The 23,375-nt window shown below is 42.5% G+C and overlaps 1 protein-coding gene across 1 annotated transcript; it reads right to left on the bottom strand.

The window, feature by feature from the left end:
- Positions 1–3,656: 3,656 nt before the first annotated feature.
- Positions 3,657–22,756, bottom strand: nherf2 (NHERF family PDZ scaffold protein 2). Its single transcript, XM_075463575.1, has 6 exons — positions 22,550–22,756; positions 21,927–22,244; positions 8,809–9,000; positions 6,954–7,107; positions 6,647–6,867; positions 3,657–6,539 (listed from the first exon to the last, which is right to left on the bottom strand). The coding sequence occupies exons 1-6, from the start codon at positions 22,754–22,756 to the stop codon at positions 6,372–6,374; spliced, it is 1,260 nt and encodes a 419-aa protein (XP_075319690.1). The 3' UTR covers positions 3,657–6,371.
- Between the last annotated feature and the right edge of the window lie 619 nt (positions 22,757–23,375).

Raw genomic sequence — 23,375 nt, 5'->3', positions numbered from 1 at the left:
AACAGTAATTGGCAGTGTCATTGTGATCTTTATGATGTTTTATAATTGGTCTTTTTTTGTTGTTGTTGTTTTTTTTTTGCTGCTACTGATGGTTTTTGTTTCTATAGTGAACTTCAATTCACACTTAACACAAAAATTTAATTAATGCTATTATTCAGTGACTGTTGAGTTGTTTTTTTGCACTTTTTATTTTATTCTCTTTATATTTTTTTTGTTCTTTTTTTGTATTATTATTTTTTTTTTTAACCTCACCCATATGATATATGTCTTGACCCTAATGTCAGTGTTTGTCATACTATGTTGCACTGTGAAATCAAGTGTCTTTGACTGGCAAAAATATCCCAATACTAAATGGCAAATAAAAAAACTTTGTGAAACTGCGACTAATCCGCACTTTTACAATGACTAACCTTGCCATATTGCTGAGGTGTGTGTGTGTGTGTATGATTGCGAGATCCTGCATGAGAACCTTTTCTTGCCTATGAGCATGTTTTTTTTTTTTTTTGTTAGTCAGATGGCGTTCGTATGACATAAGGTTGCAGATATTTAGTTTTTTTTTTTAAGGGATGTAGCCTGCCCAGCCTATGTCGTGTGCATGCTTTGTGTTTTTCACTGTATGGGTGTGTGTATGTGTGCAATAGTGTATGTTTGATGTATATTTCAGAGTAATATGATCGCCCTTTACACACCAACGCACCACCTCAATTCATAGAAAGAGAGCACAGTATATTTTAAAGAACTAAGAGCTAGGACACTGCCAAAGAGCAATAGCCACAGAAATTTAAAGATGAACAATAAGCAGGGGGCGAGCTGCTGCATCAATAATCAAATCTGCCTCGTGCTGATGTGTAAGTACAGGCACAGCAGGGCTGTAATGAGTCATCACGGTTAGGATTTAGCCAGCAAAATTCAATACAGGGAAATCTATTTTTTCACTTCAAATCTACCATTTTTTTTGCAGCATGTAGACATATGAACACAGGTAGACGTTGGCGATGGATTGGACCTAGACTGTGACCACCGAGATAAACAAACCAATCATTAGTCACTTCAAACGGGAGACAATCTGAGTCCCAGTCTAGATCTTTTTCAACAGGCTCTTTAGTGCGAAATTTGTACGAGAAATTTTCAGAAAATGTCTAGGTTGTTTTTTTCATTTTAGTGTTTATTCTTTTACCTTTTTTTTTTTTTTCTTTCTTTTGAAAATTTACTGATGTTTTCTAGTTCCACGACCAGTTTTTGTATTGGGAAGAGCAGTGTACATGTTCTTTAGGTGATATTGTAGAAGTCTGCTTCAGTGGCAGTCAGGAACACCGTAAGTTTGAGTGTAGCAAGGGGTGGGGACGCTTTCTACATTTTTTATTTTCTCAGAGTTCTGTTAATGGAATAAAGCGCATGATACTGTTGCATTAGATTTGAACTCAGAAATGCAGTGATCAGCCATAACATTAAAACCACTGACAGGTAAAACGAGTAATGCTGCTCATCTTTGCTGGGAAAACCTTGCGTCCTAGTTTTCACATGGATGTTACTTTGACACTTGCCACCCACTTAAACATTTTTGCAGACCAGTCACACCCCTACATGCCAACGGCACTCTTCACAGTAACAGTTTCCTCAAAAACTGCTCCGGAACGGCTCAAAGATCAGGACAGAGAGCCTCCAAACTAACCAGATACCAATCTGATGGGTTCTCAGGGGATAGGAAAGAACCCACCTAAAAACCCAGAGGGCCAAAATATCTGTTGCTAATGTTCCAGTACCAGACACTCCTGGACACCCTCGGTTGTTCTTTGTCCGTACCCTGACTGGTTGGAGGCGTTTCGGCAGCATTAGGAGGACACGCACAGTAAGAATCGAGTGGTCATAATGTTATGGCTGAGCAGTGCACATTGACCTGATTTACAATATGACTGAGCAAAAAGACTTTGGTACCTTACTTTCACCAGTCTTGTTTCCCTTTCTTTGAAGGCGGGAATGGAAATAAACTGCTTTTGAGTCTGTTACATGCTTTATAGTTTCAGTGTGTAAAATTTTACTGAAGATCCAGCCGGCTTGTGGATTCTTGAAATAAATCATGTCGTGCATGCTGAATAATGGTTGTTGTACCCTCCAGTCCCGTGTCTTTTGTCAGAAGATGAGGTTGGAGTGTAACCTACCTTTAAGAAATACGCAAGCTTTCAGGGCTAAACCTTATTAAAGTGACATATTTTTATCGTGAGGTGGTGTGAGTGTTAGGTTACTATAAATATCTGTATGTGAACAACAGGAACCGACCTTTCACCTCTAATGATATTTTAACAGATAAGAAAAGCTAACACCTGCTTTGGTTCAGTTTCACAGCAGAGTTGACGTGTATAAAACTTTTAGTAGTTGATGCTAAGTTGCATAAAAAAATACAGCTGATTTATTTCAGATAAAGGCTTAAATATCACCACGTGAATCGCTGAATTAGTGCACGATGCTTTTACAGCAACTTCTTTTGAACTGTTTTAAATTATTCTTTTTTAATAGATTACACATTTTATGATATCTTGATGCATATTTAGGAAATGGCCACTGCACTATACATTTATACATGTGTATTTAATTTTGACTGCATTATTTTGTGATGACAAGTCTTTTTCCATAAATGTTGAGACTGTGAAAGAGGTGAAACAAAAACAAGCAATTAATACGTTTTTGAAAGTGCTCACATCGATCTGAAAATGGTACAAAGGAAACCTTTTTGCTTTTTTTTTGTGTATCTGATAAATATTTGCTCAGTTTACCGGGACTATAATTAGAAGTAAAATTGTTACAGAGGCTAAAAAGACTGGAGACGTTGTATAGAAGTAATGTCATGGAGGGGTTCACCACTCTGAAAGACTTCCTTGGCAAATAGTTCAGCATTGTGAGAATAATATTCGTCTCTGGTACTTCCAAACATGGAGAAATCTCTCTTCCCGAATAGCCATGATTTTTAAATTTCTATGACAGTCCGGTCTAACCAGTAAACATGTAACATGTACAATTGTCAAAGTGTAGCAGTGTCACAATCCATAGTTAGAATTGTGAGATGACAATATATAACGTAGGCTGTTGCTTTGTATAGGGCAGCATCAGCATCACAACTGTAAACATGACTGATGACCATTAAAATGTGTACTTTTCTAACTCTAACCATGTATTTATCAGTACGGACCTAACATGCACTTTGAACTCCGAACCCAAATCATTTAGGTCGAAGTAGGGTAAAGTGAGTGGGAAAGGAAGCGGAAAAGTTAAAGGTTTGTGGTGAATCTTAAACTAAAGATCTCTTGTGTGAGATTCAGCCAACTCCATGTGACAGAATGTGTGTATGTTTTCATGTATCACAATGTTGTAGATGAACAAAGTCGATATGCAGTGAAAGGAGGCAGCTGACGTCACGTAGTGGGTCGGAGCACAGAGTTTGTCATAATCTAATCATCTCTGTGTAGATATAAGAGAAATGAGTGTGGGACACAGTTTGGGAGCCTTTTTTTGTGGAACTGCAATGCTTTGTGTCGTGCACAAACCTTTTTTTTCAGCAACATCAGATGATATTCGCAAATTATTAAATGAAAAAAATGTCCTTGCAAATTGAAATATTTCATCAAGCAAGAAATGATGCAACACAAAAAGATGCACATCGCTGGGTTGAGATCAGCTTCAAATCATTTAATTCTGTATTTTATTTACATTATAAACAGTAACCAAACATTTCCGGAGAATACAATGAAAATAATGAGAATAGTAATAAGCTGACTCCTTCAATGCACACAGTAAGTATTCATTTTATTAAAGCTATTATTATTATTTTACTAACTTTCCAAATAATGTTTGTACTTAATTTGAAAAAGTGGATTCTTTACAATGTCACTATTTACATTTGATTCAATTTAATGTGAGAGTTAACTTCATTTTTCCAGTGAATCAATCATTTTTAAACTTTTCTTGAAAATATTTAGCTCTTTAAAGCTGAAAGTCTGTCTGAAATGACCCACAAACCACTGATCTCATCCCTCTCCTGCTCTATAATTACTGCACAGGCTTCTGTTACATGGCAGATCATCGTTTTATCTGTAGCTTGATATTCGCTGTTCACCCTGAAGCTTTGCATATGCGTGTTCTGGAAAGTCCCTCCACTGACGTCTTTTCACTTCTCTTAATACTTCTCAAAGTCCTGCTCAATCCTCTAAAAACTCATCTGTGTACCTCCAAATTGTACATTTAAAACTTTTTCCCGGATTAAACCTCTCATACCTTTAACATTGCTCTAGAATTTCTTGCCTATTCAGTAAATGGGGATCGATACTAATCTGGCCTCCACGTTTACACTCACCAGCCGCTGACAACGATCCTCCATGTCTCTGCTAAGTAATGACCAATTCTAATATCTAATGTGTTATGACTGCATGTTTAATAAAGCCCAGATGAAATAAAAAAAAAAAAAGACATGCATGTTTGACTCAGAGAGCGATTCTCATAACAGAAGGGATTATACAAGGTTGTATTCACATGGAACTATAGATATACTTTCATATGAATACAACCTTGTGTGATGCTAATTTTCATGAGTTAGACCAGGATCTGGTCTAACTCATAACTGCTAGCAAGTCTGGTGCTTCCAGAAGCAGTTCAGTTCCAAGGACTGGTTGCACAGGATGGAAGCAAGGCCAAGTAAGAACCAGCGGCACTCGAGTGGAAGCTCACTCTTCAGAAGCTGGCCTGTTCCCAGGCCTATCTGGCCATGTGCTCCCAGATTTAGCATGTGCTTGGCTTGCTGCCTGGCCGAGAATTCTCTCTTCCAGCTCCCACGCTAGCTTAGTTCCTGGCCCTATCCAACCCGGTGCTTAATTAATTAGCGGCGTCCACGGATAGCGAGCAAGCTTCTGGCCACCTCCCATGGCTCACCATGTTATATGGCTCCTTGCTTGGCCTTACTTCTGCTGTGCTCTCCATCTAACCTGTACTAACTTCTCATTACAGCTCTTTAAAGCTCATGCAAATTAAATCTGCCATAAGGACTGGTTTCTGCTCCTGTCTCCAAATAGTCCACGTAGAACATACGGCCTGACAGAAAAGTCCTCAATCATTGCACTGATGGATGATTTTACTCATGATATGTAACATAAAAAGATTATCTGTGTTAAGGTTAAATACTTTAGGGGGACTTTAGATATATCCCAGAAATCACTGTAGAACATCTATGAGAAGCACTGAGGTGATTAAACATTATTTATTTTATAACTTAGCCTCATCCATTTGCTCTGTATTTACATTAACAATTATATAGTATTTAATCTAAGAAAAAAAAGTAAATACATACAGTAGATAACTATTTCAGGACTCTGAAAGTTAAAATATTAAGATGCGATTTATAAGAAATTAAATCTACACATATAGCAGAAAAGCTTATCTGCTACAAAAACAAATCAGGCAACGTAATAGCAGTTCACAGACGCAGTCAGTCGGAAATGACAATAATTTAAAACTCAGAAGTAGGCAGAAGTTGAGACAAGGCAAAAAACAACCAAAAAAAACTGACCCCTCCCTCCTGCAGCACCTCCTACAAGCTGATTACAGGCTTAATGCCACATAAACAGCAGCAGCTATTATTCACACCATTCCACATGCTGTCATTTCTTATCACCTCCTTTCATCATAGATCTACCTACACAGCAAGACCAACACCAACAAAACATTTAGATATCACAGGAAAATTAAATTAGCAGCTCACTGGTTCAGAAGAAGATCACCGAGCTCAGAATACAGTAGCTATTAAATGCAACTCCAGTTCTACAGCTTGCATCTTATATTCACACGTTTCTCCTTTCGATGCTTTTTTTGATAACCCTCCTTGTATTGGGTTTCTGTGCACAGCAGGTGGTTGCTGATATTGGAGGGATAGCCACTTTTCCTCCAGGATTCATGTGATGAATCAGGTTTTCCACCATCTGAGGGGATGTGTCTCTGCATTTGTAGAATATGAACATGTTTTCTAGACTTTATCAAGCTTGACAAGAGAGCCAACAAGAGGTGCAGAAGTCTAGTTTCATCTCAGAGCACCTGAAAGTGCCATAAAATGACTCTGTCCCAGCTCCAAGCACACTAAAGCTCTCATTAAATGCTCTGGCAATCATTGTTTATTCCACCTACAAAGAGCATGTTTTGTTCTTGCAGATTCTGTAAAGCAGACACCTAGAGAATACTATTTGATATTTTCTTTTAATTTTCAATGTGCAGCTCCAGTACAAAAGTTTTAACCTCTTTTTCCCTCTTCTTTGGAAATGTACTAATTTAATTTTGCAAGTCTCTGCAAGATGGGAGTATGGTGCGAGTAGCGTGGTACTTGTCTTCTTCTTGGGTCAGAAGTTGCTGAACAGCTCTTGTTTCTTGCTCCAGTCCATAGGCGGTGCTCTCTTCTTATTGCGGGTAGCGAGGACCTTTTGTTTAGCTTGAGCTGCTGTGGGACTCAGGCGCAGGCCACAGTCCACGAAAGGATCTGAAATACGTCTATCGTCCTCGTCGGGAACCTATGGTACATGCAAACAGTCAAGATTCATGTGCACACACAGCCCCTGCTCATTATCTGACTGTTCATTATCTGCTTTGCCTGCCTCTCACGTCATTCTTCTCTTACCTGGAAGCTCATGTCTGAGCTGCTGAGCTCTGACTGGGTGGTGGAGCTTCTGGAAGACTGGGATGCTGAGCTCCCATTGGCCCGGGATTTTGGGGACAAGTTTGTGATTGGAGAGTCTGTCAGAGTGACGTTTATGATTGGTGCATCTGTAGCGGGGAGTTCAATGGTCGGAGACGGGGTGGGCCAGGTGCTTTCTGTATGTGTGTCATCCACATAGACCTCTGTGATGATAGCAAGCAGAAAAACTTAAGCACTCCCTCTTGGAGTGTAGAAAGCTTTGTGTCTTAGAGCATGTGTGCTGTTTGACCTTTGATATGGCTGCTGGTTGGAGTGATTCCCAGTCTGAGGAAGAGCTCATCCGTCTCCGGGTCGACCAGCAGGAGGCGGGCTTCCTCCCCTCCTGCTCTGATGAGCGCCACCACCTCTGAGTGCCTCAAGTCCCTTGTTGTCACTTCATTTACCTAAGACGAAAAGAAGGAAACATCAGAGAAGACAAAGCAGTGTAGGAAAGTTAAGATGACGAAGACAAAAGTGACCATTGCGTATTGTTGAAAAGATCAAAACAGATAAAGTCTGTGATTTAAGAGGGAAGTGATTTGCATGAATTCCTTTCCTGTCTCCAAACTCTTCCTCTACACCTCATTAACTCTTCACCTCATGCAGATGGAAATGGAAACAAAGTCTCACTTCTGCTACCAAACATACAGGAAAAATTGTACGGGAGCTTAGAACCCCTTTCTATCTTCTAAAACACAACACCCTTTTCTCATCTACACTGAGTGTGACTAATTTGCTTTAATCCAATAAGGAGTCAAATCAGTACACAGAGCTGATTAATCCAGAAAGCTGCAGTAGTTTAAGACTTGCCCCCTATAGCATTTCCATTTTTTTCAAGTAATATCAACCAATGCAAAGAAGCCCAACATAGGGAGGACAATCAAAAAGAGCGATCAACAGAGAAACATTTGTGAATATCAGCAATGTGTAGCTGCAGGAGTGAAATTGAAAAATTTATTGTTAATATACACCAGATTCTTCAAAACATTACAAAAAAGTTGGGATGAGGCCAATTTAGGGAAATCAGGTAAAAAAAAGTTATTTTAAAAAGATTATGTCAACATATGACTTTAAACATTATCTGGTACAAAAGAGGCCTCCACAAAATGCAGTCTTTAAGGAGCTAATATGTATCTCCAGTTTGTCAAAAAATGCATGAAAAAAAAATCACTGAAATGTTTGGAATCAATATTCCTCAAAGAAAGATTGGAAAGGATTTGCATATTAATCCTTTTACAGAGAATAATATATAAACTATTCGGGGAGGCTAGAGGATTTAAGCATGTAAAGTGCAGGGCTGCAAGCCTTAGCTAGACTAGTGTAATCTCCAATCCTCCAAATGGCACTGTATCAAGAACCATCATTCATCAAAAGCTGATTTAACCCCAAGAGCAGGTGGAAAACCTTTGTCAAGCACTACAATATGGCGTTCCATTCACAAATGTCACTTAAAACTGGACTCTGTAGTATCTGGGATGTACCATCCCACCATGGAAATGTTTACTGTGGTCAGAGCCATCAGTATTCAGTGTCTTTTTTGGAAGAAATGAATGACATACAAAGATGAAAAGGACCATCCAGACTATTATCAGTGCTCTTTGTCAAAGCTCATTTACACTTGCAGAAAACGTGATAGAGATTTTAGAGCAGAATATGCTAAATATGCTACCTTCAGGAAAGAGAAATCCATGCATTTTTCAGCAAGACAACACAAAACCACATTCAGCACACATTACAAAAGCATAGCTGTGGAATAAGGAAGAATACAGAGGAAGAAGAGGATATGATTACTGAACTGGCCTGCCTGTAGGCCTGTACTGTCCCTAATAAAGAATGTGTGGAGAAATGAAAAATGCAATAATGACAACCCTGTAGTGTTGCACACCTTTAGACATGACAAAATAACACTGGAGAAACTTCATTCATTGGTATCCACCCTGTTAGAGCATTTTTAAGTGTTGTGAGAAGGAATGACAACATTACAAAGTCCTTCCTTTGGAATGTGTTGAAAGCCTGAATTAAAAATCAAATGAAATCTCTGATACGTAACATTACATCTTGAGTAAATCAAAGAGTTATTGCTGATTTAGGTCTTTTAATTATACCTCCAATACTCTGTCTCCAGCCCGGACGCCTGCTCTCTCAGCAGCTGAGTCGGGGTCCACGGTACGCACAAACTGTACACCCTTTTTCTTATCGCTGTACAGGTTGAAGCCATAGCCGTGCACCCCCTTCACCAGGTGACACAGGCGAGGAAGAAGCTCAACTGTCGGCTCTGGTGAAGGCTCCACCTGCAACTAGAAAAGACAAAAGTTTTCGTGTGAACAAAAGTACAGTAAATATGTTGGATTTTCTGTTAAGAGTAAGCAACAAGTGTGGTAAAACTTTCTGAGTGCATATTGATCTGAAAACTCAGCACTCATACAGACAGAACCTGCAGTTTTCCATTAAGAAATCCAGATTGACTTTGAATACGCTGAGAAATGTACATGTATAATTATACTGACAAAAACTTGTATAATTCTTAAGAGTATGTGATCATTTTTACTTTTGTCTCAACATTACGTAACCAACTATTAACCATGGCTTCTGAGATGTCCGAAAGTCCTAACAAAGATATATTTTCTTACAGCTGGTTTTAAAAGATTACAGCGGTCAGGACTGGGCAGTAATTCATTATGGTGGTCCAGTTTTCAGTATAATTGTTTAATGATAATTGTATCATATTTAATAACAAATTTCTGTTTTAATCACCGTTTAAAATTCATCTTTGAGGTAAAATTAGATTTATACATTAGTGAGGTTCAACAAATCACTGCTATTAATATTAGTTTGAACATTTATGTTAGTGTGGCTGAGATCAGTCGACAAAGTGGATCCGAGACATTATGTCTGATGTGATTCACCCACCTGCCCAGACCTTGAACTCTACTACCAGCTACATGCTGGCTGTGGATGTGAGTTGTGCACCAGAGCTTAGTCCCTGTCCTGCGGGTAACACTGGCTATTGACTGTCACATGACACTGTAGATGCACTTTAATGGATGAGCTGGCCTGAGGGCTGTCTGAACTCGCTGTCCTTTGTGCTCCATCAACAACAGACCGAATGCATGGAGTGTCCACGGCGTTTTGAGTGTGTGTGAATATTATCAGTAAAGCAGAGTTTATCCTCGTCTGACGACAGGAGTGTGAGCTGTAGCCACAGAACGCAGCACCGAGGCGACAGACTGTTGATGTGTAACTGGTTTTAAAGACCAGTTTATGTCACTGGCCTGTTTGCTATATTTGTTACGTTGGCCCAAATTAACTCAGAGACTCTGGCTGCACACCACGCTGACCTGGAATCAGCCAATCCCTGTAGATTTATTTCTACAGACATAATATCTCCATGTTGTGTGTGGTCAGATTTACTGATATGTGACATATTGAAGGCAGTTTCAATTCATAGTTGGGCTTTTAAGTAACTTTGAGGCTTGAATGATAAACATTAACGCTTACGGCCTTTTAGGGGAGAGGATGTTCTTTATTCTTTCTCGTCATAAATAAGGTTTTTGGGGTGGCTTTGTGAAAGTGAAACTCTGACCTGCTGCTCTCCTTGCTTGTTTTTTTCTGTCTTCCCATTTTCGCTTTACCTTTGAGGTGTTGAGGCAAGTTAAGCATTTCTTTTAAAATGTAAAGCAATACTCACTTCTGCTTCCCCTCTGACCTTGTACAGCATCTGTCTTTAGCTTATTCTCATTTTCTCTAATGTGTGCCTCCTGCTCTCATCCGTTGTTCTGACTAAAAAGGATGGTGAGGTGTTGAAGAGAAAATGAACAAACTGAACAAACTGGAGATAAACTAAATAAGTTGTTTGGTTCTCACTTCGTTTTTTTGGTTAGGAAGTTTGCTGACCCAGATGAATCTGGGTGGCAGCCTTGACAAGAATTGGTTAAATACTCTAAATCTAAGGAATGAAGCTTCGATGCTTTTATATCATTACATCTGCCGAGGAGGTAATGTTGGGTACAATTGAAGGTTTGTCCGTTTTTTTACTTAGAATTGATTCACTTTAGTTCTGAATGCAGGAGCAACTTTTTATTCCATGTTGTGCAGGTATGCGGTTTCAAACTCCTCCTATAACCTATTTTAGCACAGGAAACACAAAACCATTTTCTGTGAATAGGAGGGAGATAACATCATCCCAGGATTCCTTACAGCTGCATCATTCAAAGTGACGCTCACAAATTTTCATACTGTCTTACTAAATTGTGTTAAAATGACACAAGACTGAGTGTGAATAACTATACTATAACCGTATCTCTTAAGTTTTTTTTTCTTCCAATTTTCATTTATTATCACTTTACTGATCAATAAATTATGAGACTAGAAATATTTAGTTTGTTGTAAACATGAGAATACATCCTCATTCGGTAAGATCAGTTAAAGTGAAGTGTTCTGCCCTTTAATTTGTTGTGAGATAGGTGTTTAATGTTAATTTAGTCTCAGTCTATCCAGACCTTTATTTTGAAGGTCAGCTTGGGTATGAAACAGGAAGTGTGCAATCTTCTTTAGTTTTCAGTCAGCCACATGTGAAGAAGTTCATCCACTGCAATCTGCCTTTTGTTTATGCCATCGACACCACCGTCTGTAAGTTTTGATTTAATATTCAGGAGTATAATTTATTTAAGCTTTATTTGTGGAGAATCTTTACAGTAAATGTGAAGTTTGATTTCAATATGATGCCTATGGGTTCATATTAGTTTGTTTAAAGTAAACATGGCATTCTGATTTTTTGTTTGACTTTTTCTAATGATGCTAAACTAAAAGGAGCAATTTTATTTCTGTCCTACAGTTTTACTCCATGTTAAAATGTGTATGTGCTTCATCAAATTAAAGTGGAGCTAAGGAAGCTAAAACCTGACTCACATATTCATTCGACTGGAGTTAGGCTTACTGCTAAATTGTGTTAGACACACACAAGGAGAGCAGAATAGTAAAAAGACGGTTTGCAGCTGGCTGAACAGCAGTAAAGCAGCTACATCAACAGATAAGAATGAAGCACACACCGAAGGTGCAAGACAGAAAGACCTGAAGCCTCCTCAAGATGGAGTGTCAGTTAAAAGCAGTAAAAGATGTTCAAGATCAAAATGCTCAAGTGCATCATCAGTCAGTGCTGCAGCAGCACGCGCTAGGGCCAAAGCAGAAGCGGCTCGTGCTCGTGTTTCATTCGCCCAGAGAGAGATCAGCATAAAAGTTGATAAAGCAAGACTAGAAGCCAACCTTGAAGCACTGAATCTTGAAAAATAAGCTGCAGCTGTTATTGCCCAAGCTGAGGTTTTGGAAGCAGCAGCAGAATTATGGCGCTTTTCCACTAGCTCACTTTGGCTCGGCTATTGCGTGTTTCCATTAGCACGCTGTACCTGCAACCGGGACGATTTTCCGTATCACCTCAGCCCTGGTTCCAAGCGGGCCGAAGTGTTACTAAAACGTGATGTCAGCCGACTGCCTTCCACTGATTGGGCGATGAGTGTCGTCACTGGAAGCGTCATAACGCGGATAATAAAAGCTAGCCTTAGCAACCGTTAGCTTACCTCCAAACGTCGTCTTTTTGAAGCTCGTAACAAAACTCTCCGGTACTTTTCAATACTGTTTTGTCTGGCGGCCAGGAGTCTTCTCTGGCTCTCTTCTCTTGCCTTCTGTGCGACAAAAAGCCACAGGGTGAGCAGAAACACGCGCAGCCGTGTTACGACAACCCTGCCCACGTTGAGGAGGCACGAAGTATACTCGTTTGTAATGGAAACACAACCAAACCGAGCCGTGCCGAGCTAGTGGAAAAGCGCCATTAGAGACCGAAGAACACCATAGTTGGAAAAGCCTCCCGAATGTGGTACAGAAGACACATGAGCGTGTAAGTGACTACATCAAAAACCAAACTATGCAGCTTAACCAATGCACTGAATCCGTCCATATGTCCCTGATATCAGAGTACCCCATTGAGAATACTTCGCAACCACACTAATAAAGACGAGTACATTGTGAAAGACTGCTGGCCCCCACCATTCCAGCCACAACCAAGTTCAGAAGCATCTAACCCATATCGGACTGCTCACATCTCGACTACACCAGCACAGCTAGCTAGAGAAGACCACTTTCAAGTTCAAAATGAAGCACAGTTACAAGAACCAAAGTGCAACACACTTCAGCCAAATACCAAGTTAACTTTTCCACAGTATTCTGACACCTCACACACGAACCCACCAGAGTCTTCAGTAATGATGAACATGGCAAAATACTTGGCATGCAAAGAGCTTGTGAGCACTGGGTTATCGCACTTTGATGATCGTCCATAGTCTATGGAAATCTGCCTTCTCAAACACCATCAAGGATTTGGATCTCACTGCCAGTGAACAGTTGGATTTAATCTCAAAATGGCTTGGTAAGGAGTCTTCTGGATATGTCAAACGCCTAAGAGCAGTTCATATTGACAACCCAAACATTGCACTTAAAATGACCTGGGACAGACTGGATGAATATTATGGTGCTCCAGAAGTCATAGAAAGTGCTCTCTTCAAGAAATTGGACAACTTACCTAAAATCACAAACAAAGATAATCGCAAGTTAAGAGAGCTTGGGGATCTACTAATGGAGCTACTCTTAGCAAAATAGGATGGCTACTTACCCGGCTTGGCATACTTGGACACTGCTCGTGGCATTAAACTCATTCTGGAAAAGTTGCCATACAACCTGCAATAAAAATGGATCACTCAAGGGTCAAAGTATAAAGAGGGCTATAAGGTTGGTTACCCCCCCTTCTCCTTTTTCACCTCCTTCATTTGCTACCAAGCCAAAACAAGAAACAATCCCAGCTTTGCCTTTTTTTGGAAGCAGCTCTGTGACAGAAAATCCAAACTCACGTCACATAAATTTCAGAACCCCAGTCTCAGTGGACAAGACCAAAGTCTCCTCTGGAGTTATATAAAACGAAGCACAGCTTAAAGATGATGTGGCCAAGCATTGCCCGATCCACAACAAACCTCACCCCTTAAAGAAGTGCCGTGGCTTCAGGCTAAAAACAATCGAAGAACGCAAGGCTTACTTGAGGGATCAAGGAATCTGTTTTAAATGCTGTTCGTCCACTACTCATCTTGCCCGTGACTGCAAAGTTACACTGAAATGTGATGAATGCAACACTGACAAGCACATCACAGCTCTTCACCCTGGTTCACCACAATGGTCCTTCAAGTCCTGTGATAGATGACGGCGGGGAGTCTGAGAAGGAGGACACTACACCAGGATCAGTCGTAAGTCCTCTGTGCACTGAAGTTTGTGGAGACCGCTTCAACTCAAAATCCTGTTCAAAGATATGTCTAGTCAAGGTCTACCCAAAAGAGCACCCACAACGAGCTATCAAAATGTATGCTATGATTGATGACCAGAGCAACAAATCTCTGCCCAGGTCATGGTTTTTCAACTTATTTAAAATCAAAGCAGGCTCATACCCCTACACCCTGAAGACTTGTGTTGGCTTAGCATCAACCTCTGGCAGGAGAGCAAATGGCTACCAAATTGAGGCAGTGAATGATGGAATCAGTTTTCCACTCCCAACGCTGATTGAATGTGATGATTTACCAGATAATCGTGATGAAATACCAACGCCAGAGGCTGCCTTTCATCATCCACACCTAAAGAGCCTTGTCAGTGAAATTCCGCCACTGGACAATGATGCACAGATTCTTCTCCTGCTTGGTAGGGACATTCTCCGGATTCACAAGGTGAGACATCAGATCAATAGTCCCGGCGATACTCCTTTTGCACAAAAGCTTGACCTTGGATGGGTGGTAGTGGGTGATGTGTGCTTGGGAAAGGTCCATAAGCCAATTGTTCACAACTTTAAGACAAACATACTAGAAGATGGAAGACCTTCGCTTTTCAGACCCTGTGAAAACCATGTCCATCTCAAGCAAACGGTCAACTTCATTCCAGTCAATGGACTATCTCATGGTTACCATAGTGCTGTGGTGGATAACGACTCACTCGGCCTTACAGTCTTTAAGAGAACAGCAGATGATGATAAGCGTGCCTTCTCCATGGAAGACAAACAGTTTCTGCAAATAATGGACAATGAGGTTTTCCAGGACGAGTCCAATAGTTGGGTGGCTCCACTTCCATTCAAGTCCCCCAGGCCGCCTTTGCCTAACAATCGTGAGCAAGCAATGAACCGCCTCTCTTCACTACAGCGCACATTGGAGCGTAAGCCAAAAATGAAAGACCAGTTTATTGCCTTTATGCAAAAGATATTTGACAACAATCACGCGGAGCCAGCATCCCCATTACCAAAAGGAAAAGAGTGCTGGTACTTACCGATGTTTGGGGTCTATCATCCGAGAAAACCTGACCAAATCAGGGTTGTCTTTGACTCAAGTGCTCAATACAATGGCATCTCCCTAAACAACGTGCTACTCAGCGGACCAGACATGAATAACAGTCTTTTGGGAGTTCTCATTCGTTTCAGAAGAGAGCGAGTAGCAGTCATGGCCGACATCGAATAGATGATTCATTGTTTTGTTGTAAGAGAAGATCACCGGAACTACTTACGCTTCCTCTGGTACAGAGATAATGACCCCAGTAAGGACATTATTGAGTACAGGATGAGAGTTCACGTATTTGTTCACGTATTTGCCTTCTCCAGCTGTGGCGACATATTGTCTCAGGAGAGCAGCAATGAAGGGAGAGCAGCAGTACGGGTCAGACACCAGACACTTCATAGAGCAGGAATTCTATGTAGATGACGGTCTTGTTTCCACAATTTGTTACAGAAAACCAAGGCAAACTTGAGACTTCACAAGATCGCATCCAACAGCATTGAAGTCTTAAGAGCTTTTCCAGCTGGAGATCATACTAAGGACATTAAAGATCTCTACTTGGATGGAGACGCAGTACCCACACAGCGAAGCCTCGGATTGAGTTGGGATGTCAAAAGGGATATATTCCCCTTCCAAGTCTCCATCAATGACAAGCCATTTACAAGACGTGGTGTCCTTCCGATGAGGAAGCAGAGTTGGGGAGCTTGGACGTGGGGCCTCCCATTTCTGGGGCTGAGGTTGCCGAGGTGGTTAAAAAACTCCTCGGTGGCAAGGCCCCGGGGGTGGATGAGGTCCGTCCTGAGTTCCTCAAGGCTCTGGATGTTGTAGGGCTGTCTTGGTTGACACGCCTCTGCAGCATCGCGTGGACATCGGGGGCAGTGCCTCTGGCAGACTGGCAGATCGGAGTGGTGGTCCCCCTCTTTAAAAAGGGGGACCGGAGGGTGTGTTCCAACTATAGGGGGATCACACTCCTCAGCCTCCCTGGCAAGGTCTATTCGGGGGTACTGGAGAGGAGGATCCACCGGATAGTCGAATCTCGGATTTAGGAGGTGCATTGTGGTTTTCGTCCTGGCCGTGGAACAGTGGACCAGCTCTATACCCTCGGCAGGATCCTGGAGGGTGCATGGGAGTTCGCCCAACCGGTCTACATGTGTTTTGTGGACTTGGAGAAGGCGTTCGACCGTGTCCCTCGGGGACTCTTGTGGGGGGTGCTCCGAAAGTATGGAGTTCTGGACTCCTTGATATGGGCTGTTCGGTCTCTGTATGACCGGTGTCAGAGTTTGGTCCTCATTGCCGGCAGTAAGTTGGACATGTTTCCTGTGAGGGTTGGACTCCGTCAGGGCTGCCCTTTGTCACCAATTCTGTTCATAATTTTTATGGACAGAATTTCTAGGCTCAGCCAGGGCATTGAGGGGGTCCGTTTTGGCGAACTCAGAATCGGGTCTCTGCTTTTTGCGGACGATGCGGTTCTGTTGGCGTCATCGGGCCGTGACCTTCAGCTCTCACTGGAGCGGTTCGCAGCCGAGTGTGAAGCGGCTGGGATGAGAATCAGCACCTCCAAATCTGAGACCATGGTCCTCAGCCAGAAAAGGGTGGAATGCTCTCTCCGGGTCGGGAATGAGATCCTTCCCCAAGTGGAGGAGTTCAAGTATCTCGGGGTCTTGTTCACGAGTGAGGGACGAAGGGAACAGGAGATTGACAGGCGGATTGGTGCGGCGTCTGCAGTGATGCGGGCTCTGCACCGGCCCGTCGTGGTGAAGAAGGAGCTGAGCCAGAAGGCGAAGCTCTCGATTTACCGGTCAATCTATGTTCCTACCCTCACCTATGGTCACGAGTTGTGGGTAGTGACCGAAAGAACGAGATCGCGAATACAAGCGGCCGAAATGAGTTTCTTCCGCAGGGTGTCTGGGCTCTCCCTTAGAGATAGGGTGAGAAGCTCGGTCATCCGGGAGGGGCTCGGAGTAGAACCGCTTCTCCTCCGCATCGAGAGGAGTGAGATGAGGTGGTTCGGGCATCTGGTGAGAATGCCTCCTGGACGCCTCCCTGGTGAGGTGTTCCGGACCCGTCGCACTGGGAGGACGCCCCAGGGAAGACCCAGGACACGTTGGAGAGACTATGTTTCTCGGCTGGCCTGGGAACGCCTCGGGGTCCCCCCAGAAGAGCTGGAGGAAGTGGCCGGGGACAGGGACGTCTGGGCTTCTCTGCTTAGGCTGTTGCCCCCGCAACCCGATCCCCGGAAAAGCGGAAGATAATGGATGGATGGATGGAATGGTGTCCTTTCCACCATAAACAGTCTTTTCGATCCTCTCGGCTTTGTTGCTCCTGTGACCATTCAAGGCAAGTTGTTGCTGAGGGAGCTCACCCAGGATGGAACTAACTGGGACAGCCCACTCTCTCAAGACAAATCTGAAGTTTGGGAGACATGGAGAGAGTCGCTACAGGAATTGCAACATCTTCACATCCCTCAAGCTTATACCATTACTTCTTGCTCCAATGCCAGTCGGAAGGAGTTATGTGTTTTCTCAGATGCCTCGACCAAAGCTATTGGTGCCGTAGTATACCTGAAGACTACAGATAAAAACGGCCAGATACATGTGGGGTTTGTCTTTGGAAAAGCGAGACTCCAACCTCCAACTGAACCAACCATACCCAGATTAGAACTCTGTGCGGCAGTGCTAGCCGTAGAAATGGCCGAACTCATCGTTCAAGAGATTGACATTCATGTTGATGCTGTTACCTTCTACTGCGACAGTAAAGTGGTGCTGGGCTATATTCATAATCAGTCAAAACGCTTTTATGTGTATGTCCACAACAGGGTTCAGAGAATCCGGCAGTCTACAGAACCAACCAATGGAAGTATGTGCCTATGGAGCATAACCCAGCTGACCATGCTTCTAGGTCAGTCCAAGCTTCAAAGCTAACTGGAACCAGCTGGCTCACAGGTCCAGCATTCTTATGCAAATCACGGACAACCATTGAGCAGCAAGAGACCTTTGAGCTCATCAATCCAGATTCTGATGTAGAAATCCGATCACAAGTAACAAGCTGTGTCACAAGCCAGAAGGTCAACCAACTAGATCCCGAGAGGTTTACAAAATTCTCTTCCTGGAAGTCCTTATGAAGAGCAGTTGCAACACTTGTTCATGTAGTTCATTCCTTCAAGAAGGACAGAAGGACCACAGGATGCAATGGTTGGCACTGGTGGCCAAAACCTTTTACCACTGATCAGTTGTCTGAAAAGGCCTGAAAACCTTTCTTTTTACCCAATGTTTTTAATGATCTCCCTTTAAATGCTCTATCCTGTATTTATTTCGTTTTAGCATTTAAAGGACTCACTACTTTTATTTGTGTATTTTATATGTATTTTACTGTCTCTGCTTTTGAACCTAATATTTGTATTTTATCCCACTGTAGCACTATGAGATTTTATTGTAAATGTAAAGTGCGTTATAAATAAAATGTATTATTATTATTATTATTAGTTGTCGAAAGCCACAACAGTAATTATTCTTGCTGTACAGCGAGCCTCCTTCCCTGAAGGATTAGATGTTCTTTCAAAGGGCAGGCTTAAACTTGCTGATGTAAGCGACAAAGAAAAGCATCCAGTCATTCTTTTAGGAAAACACCATGTGTCCACGTTGTTCATCAGACACTATCATGAGCAGGTTGAGCATCAAGGTCGGACATTCAGTGCAGGCGCCATTCGAGCTGCTTATATATGGCTAGTTGGTGGCAAGCGCTGCATAAGTGCTGTTCTTCATACATGTGTCATCTGCCGAAAGCTCCGTAAAAAAAGAGAGAAGCAAAAGATGTCAGATCTCCCGCAAGAACGACTGAGCACTACTCCACCTTTTACCTACACTGGTCTAGATGTTTTCGGTCCCTGGACTGTGACAGCTAGGCGCACAAGAGGAGGCATGGCTCAGAGTAAGCGCTGGGCTGTACTCTTCACTTGCATGAGCACACGTGCGGTCCACATAGAAGTCATTGATTCCTTAGACACTTCATCATTCATCAATGCCTTAAGAAGATTCTTTGCAATCCGTGGTCCTTCCAAACAGCTACACTCAGACTGTGGGACCAATTTCATTGGTGTTTGCAGAGAGCTGGAGTTCCATAAGGTGATGACAGAATCAGAAGTCCAGAGGTACACAAACAATCAAGGATGCACGTGGCGTTTCAATCCACCTCACTCTTCGCACATGGGCGGTGTGTGGGAACGCATGGTTGGAATCGCAAGGAGAATCTTAGACTCAATGTTGATGCGTACTCCCTCCTCCAGCTTGTCTCATGAAGTCCTGTGCACTCTGATGGCAGAAGTAACAGCCATCATCAACTCAAGACCTCTAGTTTCTGTATCCTCAGATCAGATGTTCCACAGATACTTACTCCAACAATGCTTCTCACTCAGAAGCAGAGTGTTATACCTCCTCCAGGGATATTCACTGAGAAGGATCTGTATAAGCAACAGTGGCACCAAGTTCAAAGATTGGCCGAGGAATTCTGGAATCGTTGGAAACGTGAATACCTGCACACACTACAACTTCGCCACAAATGGCAAGGGTCAAGTCCCAACATTAAAAAGGATGACGTTGTTTTGCTGAAGGATGATCGTACATGCCGAAATGATTGGCCCATGGCTCTCATAACAGACACTTTCCGAGGCAGTGATGGCAAGGTCCGCAGGATTGAGGTCAAGGACATCAAGAATGGAGCTGCCAAAAAGTTTCTCAGGCCTGTTACAGAAGTTGTTATGCTTCTGAAGAATGAGGACTGACAGGTTTATAAGTTTATGGTTTGAGTATTGATATGTGGCATCTTAACAGATACCAGGCGGAGAGTGTTCTGCCCCTTAATTTGTTGTGAGATAGGTGTTTAATGTTAATTTAGTCTCAGTCTATCCAGACCTTTAGTTTGAAGGTCAGCTTGGGTATGAAACAGGAAATGTGCAATCTTCTTTAGTTTTCAGTCAGCCACATGTGAAGAAGTTCATCCACTGCAATCTGCCTTGTGTTTATGCCATCGACACTACCGTCTGTAAGTTTTGATTTAATATTCAGGAGTATAATTTATTTAAGCTTTATTTGTGGAGAAGTTTGATTACAATATGATGCCTATGGGTTCATATTAGTTTGTTTAAAGTAAACATGGCATTCTGATTTTTTGTTTGACTTTTTCTAATGATGCTAAACTAAAAGGAGCAATTTTATTTCTGTCCTACAGTTTTACTCCATGTTAAAACGTGTATGTGGTTCATCAAAATAAAGTGGAGCTAAGGAAGCTACAACCTGACTCACATATTCATTCGACTGGAGTTAGGCTTACTGCTAAATTGTGTTAGACACACACAAGGAGAGCAGAATATGAAGTGAGTCGTGTGAAGATGTGATACCTGCCAACCCTGTGGTTACATCAGTCTGCTGTATAAGGGCATCTGCTGCCATAATATACGCCATGCAACAATGAAGTTGCGTCTGTATTTACATGTTTGATGAGGCTAATGTCACTCACAGGAGGAGGTGGAGGGGTGGGAGAGCGGTTGCGTGTGAGTGTGTGATCCTTTCGTGTGCTTATCAAGGGCATGAAAATCAGCCTTTATGGCATTCATCTGGGATTATCTTGCCATAATGGTTCCTTAATCAGAGCTGTTGAATTACTGTCCAAACATAATCACACTGTTCACCATTCAGAGTACGTTGCTAAATAATGTCACTCGTTGCAGAATGTTAATTAAACTTATAGTTGGAACTGCTGTTGGAGGTTATGTAACAGTGCTGTACGGGGACTTTTCTTCCAGCATTTCATCTCATTTCAAAGGAACCTTTTAACAAAAAATGAGAAACACAGCCATGAGGGCGGCAAAGATTCAACCTCTATTTACTCTGCCTTCAGCTAAACAGATGGTAGTTTGACGTGAGCCGCTAACCTCACAGATCCTGGTCCACTTTGTTTAGAGTCCAAACAATGAGCACAATCTGTGAGAGCCAGCTCTGGGTTATTTCTGCAGACATTAAGACGTCACATTGTTGTCTGGGGGGCACTTGTGGAACTGTTGTTTCTCCTGCATTATAAAGACTGATTTTTAGGAATTCAAATGCGTGTATTCTATATATCTATGTCTATAACAAAGCCATGATAATGTTTGGGTTGTACCTGGCCTTGTTTTTTATGTAGCTGTAAGGTCAGGTCCAGAGTTCTGTGGACAGAGAATGTGACATTTTGTTCTTGAGCCTAATTATGTAACGTTGCTGTGTTAAAAGCCTGATTCCCTCTTTTTTCCCAGCAGACATGCAAAGGCTATTTTCTCAAAGCTTCAAGCAGTTTTAAAATTTGTGACCATGATGGACACACAACAAGTTTAGTAAGGAGGACATCTCAGATTTTAAAGGACCATCGACACCTTTTATAATTCTTTTCATAAAAGTCTGGCTGTTATTCACTGTCTAAAGCCCTGCGTACAAACTGAGAACAAACTTTAAATGTCTACAGTAGTAGATCAACCCTCATCTTACTTTGAAGCTCCCAGCTCCCAGAAGTGACGTCGAAGCAGCTTTAGCAGCAGAAAAGCTATCAGGCTTGTGTTGATAATAATAAACTCCTGGACTATTTTCAAACTTCCAAATGCATCGTTTTGTGAGTGCAGACCATATTTGTACTACTGTAGAAGTTTGGTGTCATGGCATGTGATTTTAGTGTGGTAATTTTGGAGATACGGACCAGGATCCATTAACCCTTGTATGAAGCTATTCGTGATAACTCAGTAACTCAGCTGATGTTCAGCCAATATCGAAAAAACTGCGGGTGGGCTACTTGGCTGGATATCACGGTTCAAATGACCCCAGGTTGAATCTACTCCGGAGTATCGCTTTCATTCTTACCTCTGTGTCTGTCGCTGAACTTGATGTCTCTGAGGATGTCTTGACTTTGCCTCGTGTGGCCACGCGAGCGGGTGACTCTGCGGCAGGAAACTGAACTGTGTGTGTATGGCTGGGTTTCAGGAACAGGTGTGAGCTCTCTCTGGGTATGGGAGAGGCACAGGGTGTGGGTCTCGGAGAGGGACGTGGGGAGAGGGTTCCCATTTCAATGGCCAGGTCCTCTGTGCAGGCCAGGCCATGGCTGCGCAGATAGTCATCCGTTTCTCTGTCAACCACCAGCAGCCTGGTGCGGTGGGCCACCTCACGGATTCGGTTCACCACCTACAGAGAGGACAAAGAGAACAGAGAAGAGCTTAGGATGAATTAAAGTAATTAGTGTGGTGTCATTTAGTGTATGCAGCTTTCTCTGAACTGGCAAGCATATTAAATATACTTTTGTGTTATGACAAAGACACCCAGTGATTCCCATTACACAGGCTCAGACTGACCCATTTAGTGTGTCCCCCCTCCTCCTCCTCAGGCAAAGGAGAAAAGTCGTCTAACAGGAATAGAACTCATTGTTTGAACCTCGAGAGTTTATGTTTCTTTCCTGGCCCGTTTTTGTAATTCAGTGTAAAATCACTCACTTGATGATGAGTTTCTTTCTCCACATTCTCCCCGTTCACCTCCACCACCCGGTCTCCCGGTTTAAGTCCGGCCAGGTCAGCCGAGGATCCGGGCTCCACTTTGCGGATAAACTGCCCACCTCTGTTCCGCTCACCGTGCAGGTGAAAGCCATATCCTCTCTCTCCTTTGATCAGAAAACAGAGCCTGGGTCTCAGTTCGATCTCCATCCCAGCGCGTAAATCGAAAACAGGTCAAAGTGTCTCACGGGAATAAACTGGTAGATTTGGTCCAAGAGCTTTGGAAAGTCGCTGGCTCTTAATCCACCGCACGTCCACTCGCTTCAGTGACAAAATGAGCATCATCATTTAGCATCATGCAAATCCGTTATTGATCCACAAAAGCTCCAAGAAAATAAATAAAAACAAGTCCAAAAGGAAGTGACTAATCCATCATGATGGGCGCAAATATGAGCGCGCCAAGTGGTGCACAGTAAGCGTAAAACAGTGGTAAAAAACCATTGACAGCAGCTAAATCCTGTCCATCAGGAGAATAATCCAAGAGATCAGAGATTAGAAAGCTGTTGCACACACGTAACACTTAATTCTTCAAGTCAGCGGGGCGTGTGTCCTCCTGACTGACCGGTGAGTGAGGAGGCGTCAACAACAGGTGCCACTACGCAGCGCGCACTTGACGCAGCACAGCCGCGGAAAACGATGACAGCCACTTCATAAGGCTGTTGTGAGATAATACAAATAAAAACGAGTTATTCAATCAATGACATTAGTTCACAGAGAGCAGCCAAGGCACTCGTCACCAATGCCAGGATAATTGACTCTTTTAATGCCC

The sequence above is a fragment of the Odontesthes bonariensis genome, chromosome 4 (genome assembly GCF_027942865.1).
Source record: "Odontesthes bonariensis isolate fOdoBon6 chromosome 4, fOdoBon6.hap1, whole genome shotgun sequence".
In the NCBI taxonomy this organism is placed as follows: domain Eukaryota; kingdom Metazoa; phylum Chordata; class Actinopteri; order Atheriniformes; family Atherinopsidae; genus Odontesthes; species Odontesthes bonariensis.
Note: the sequence above shows the minus strand (reverse complement) of the source record. Positions and strands in the feature narration are given on the sequence as shown.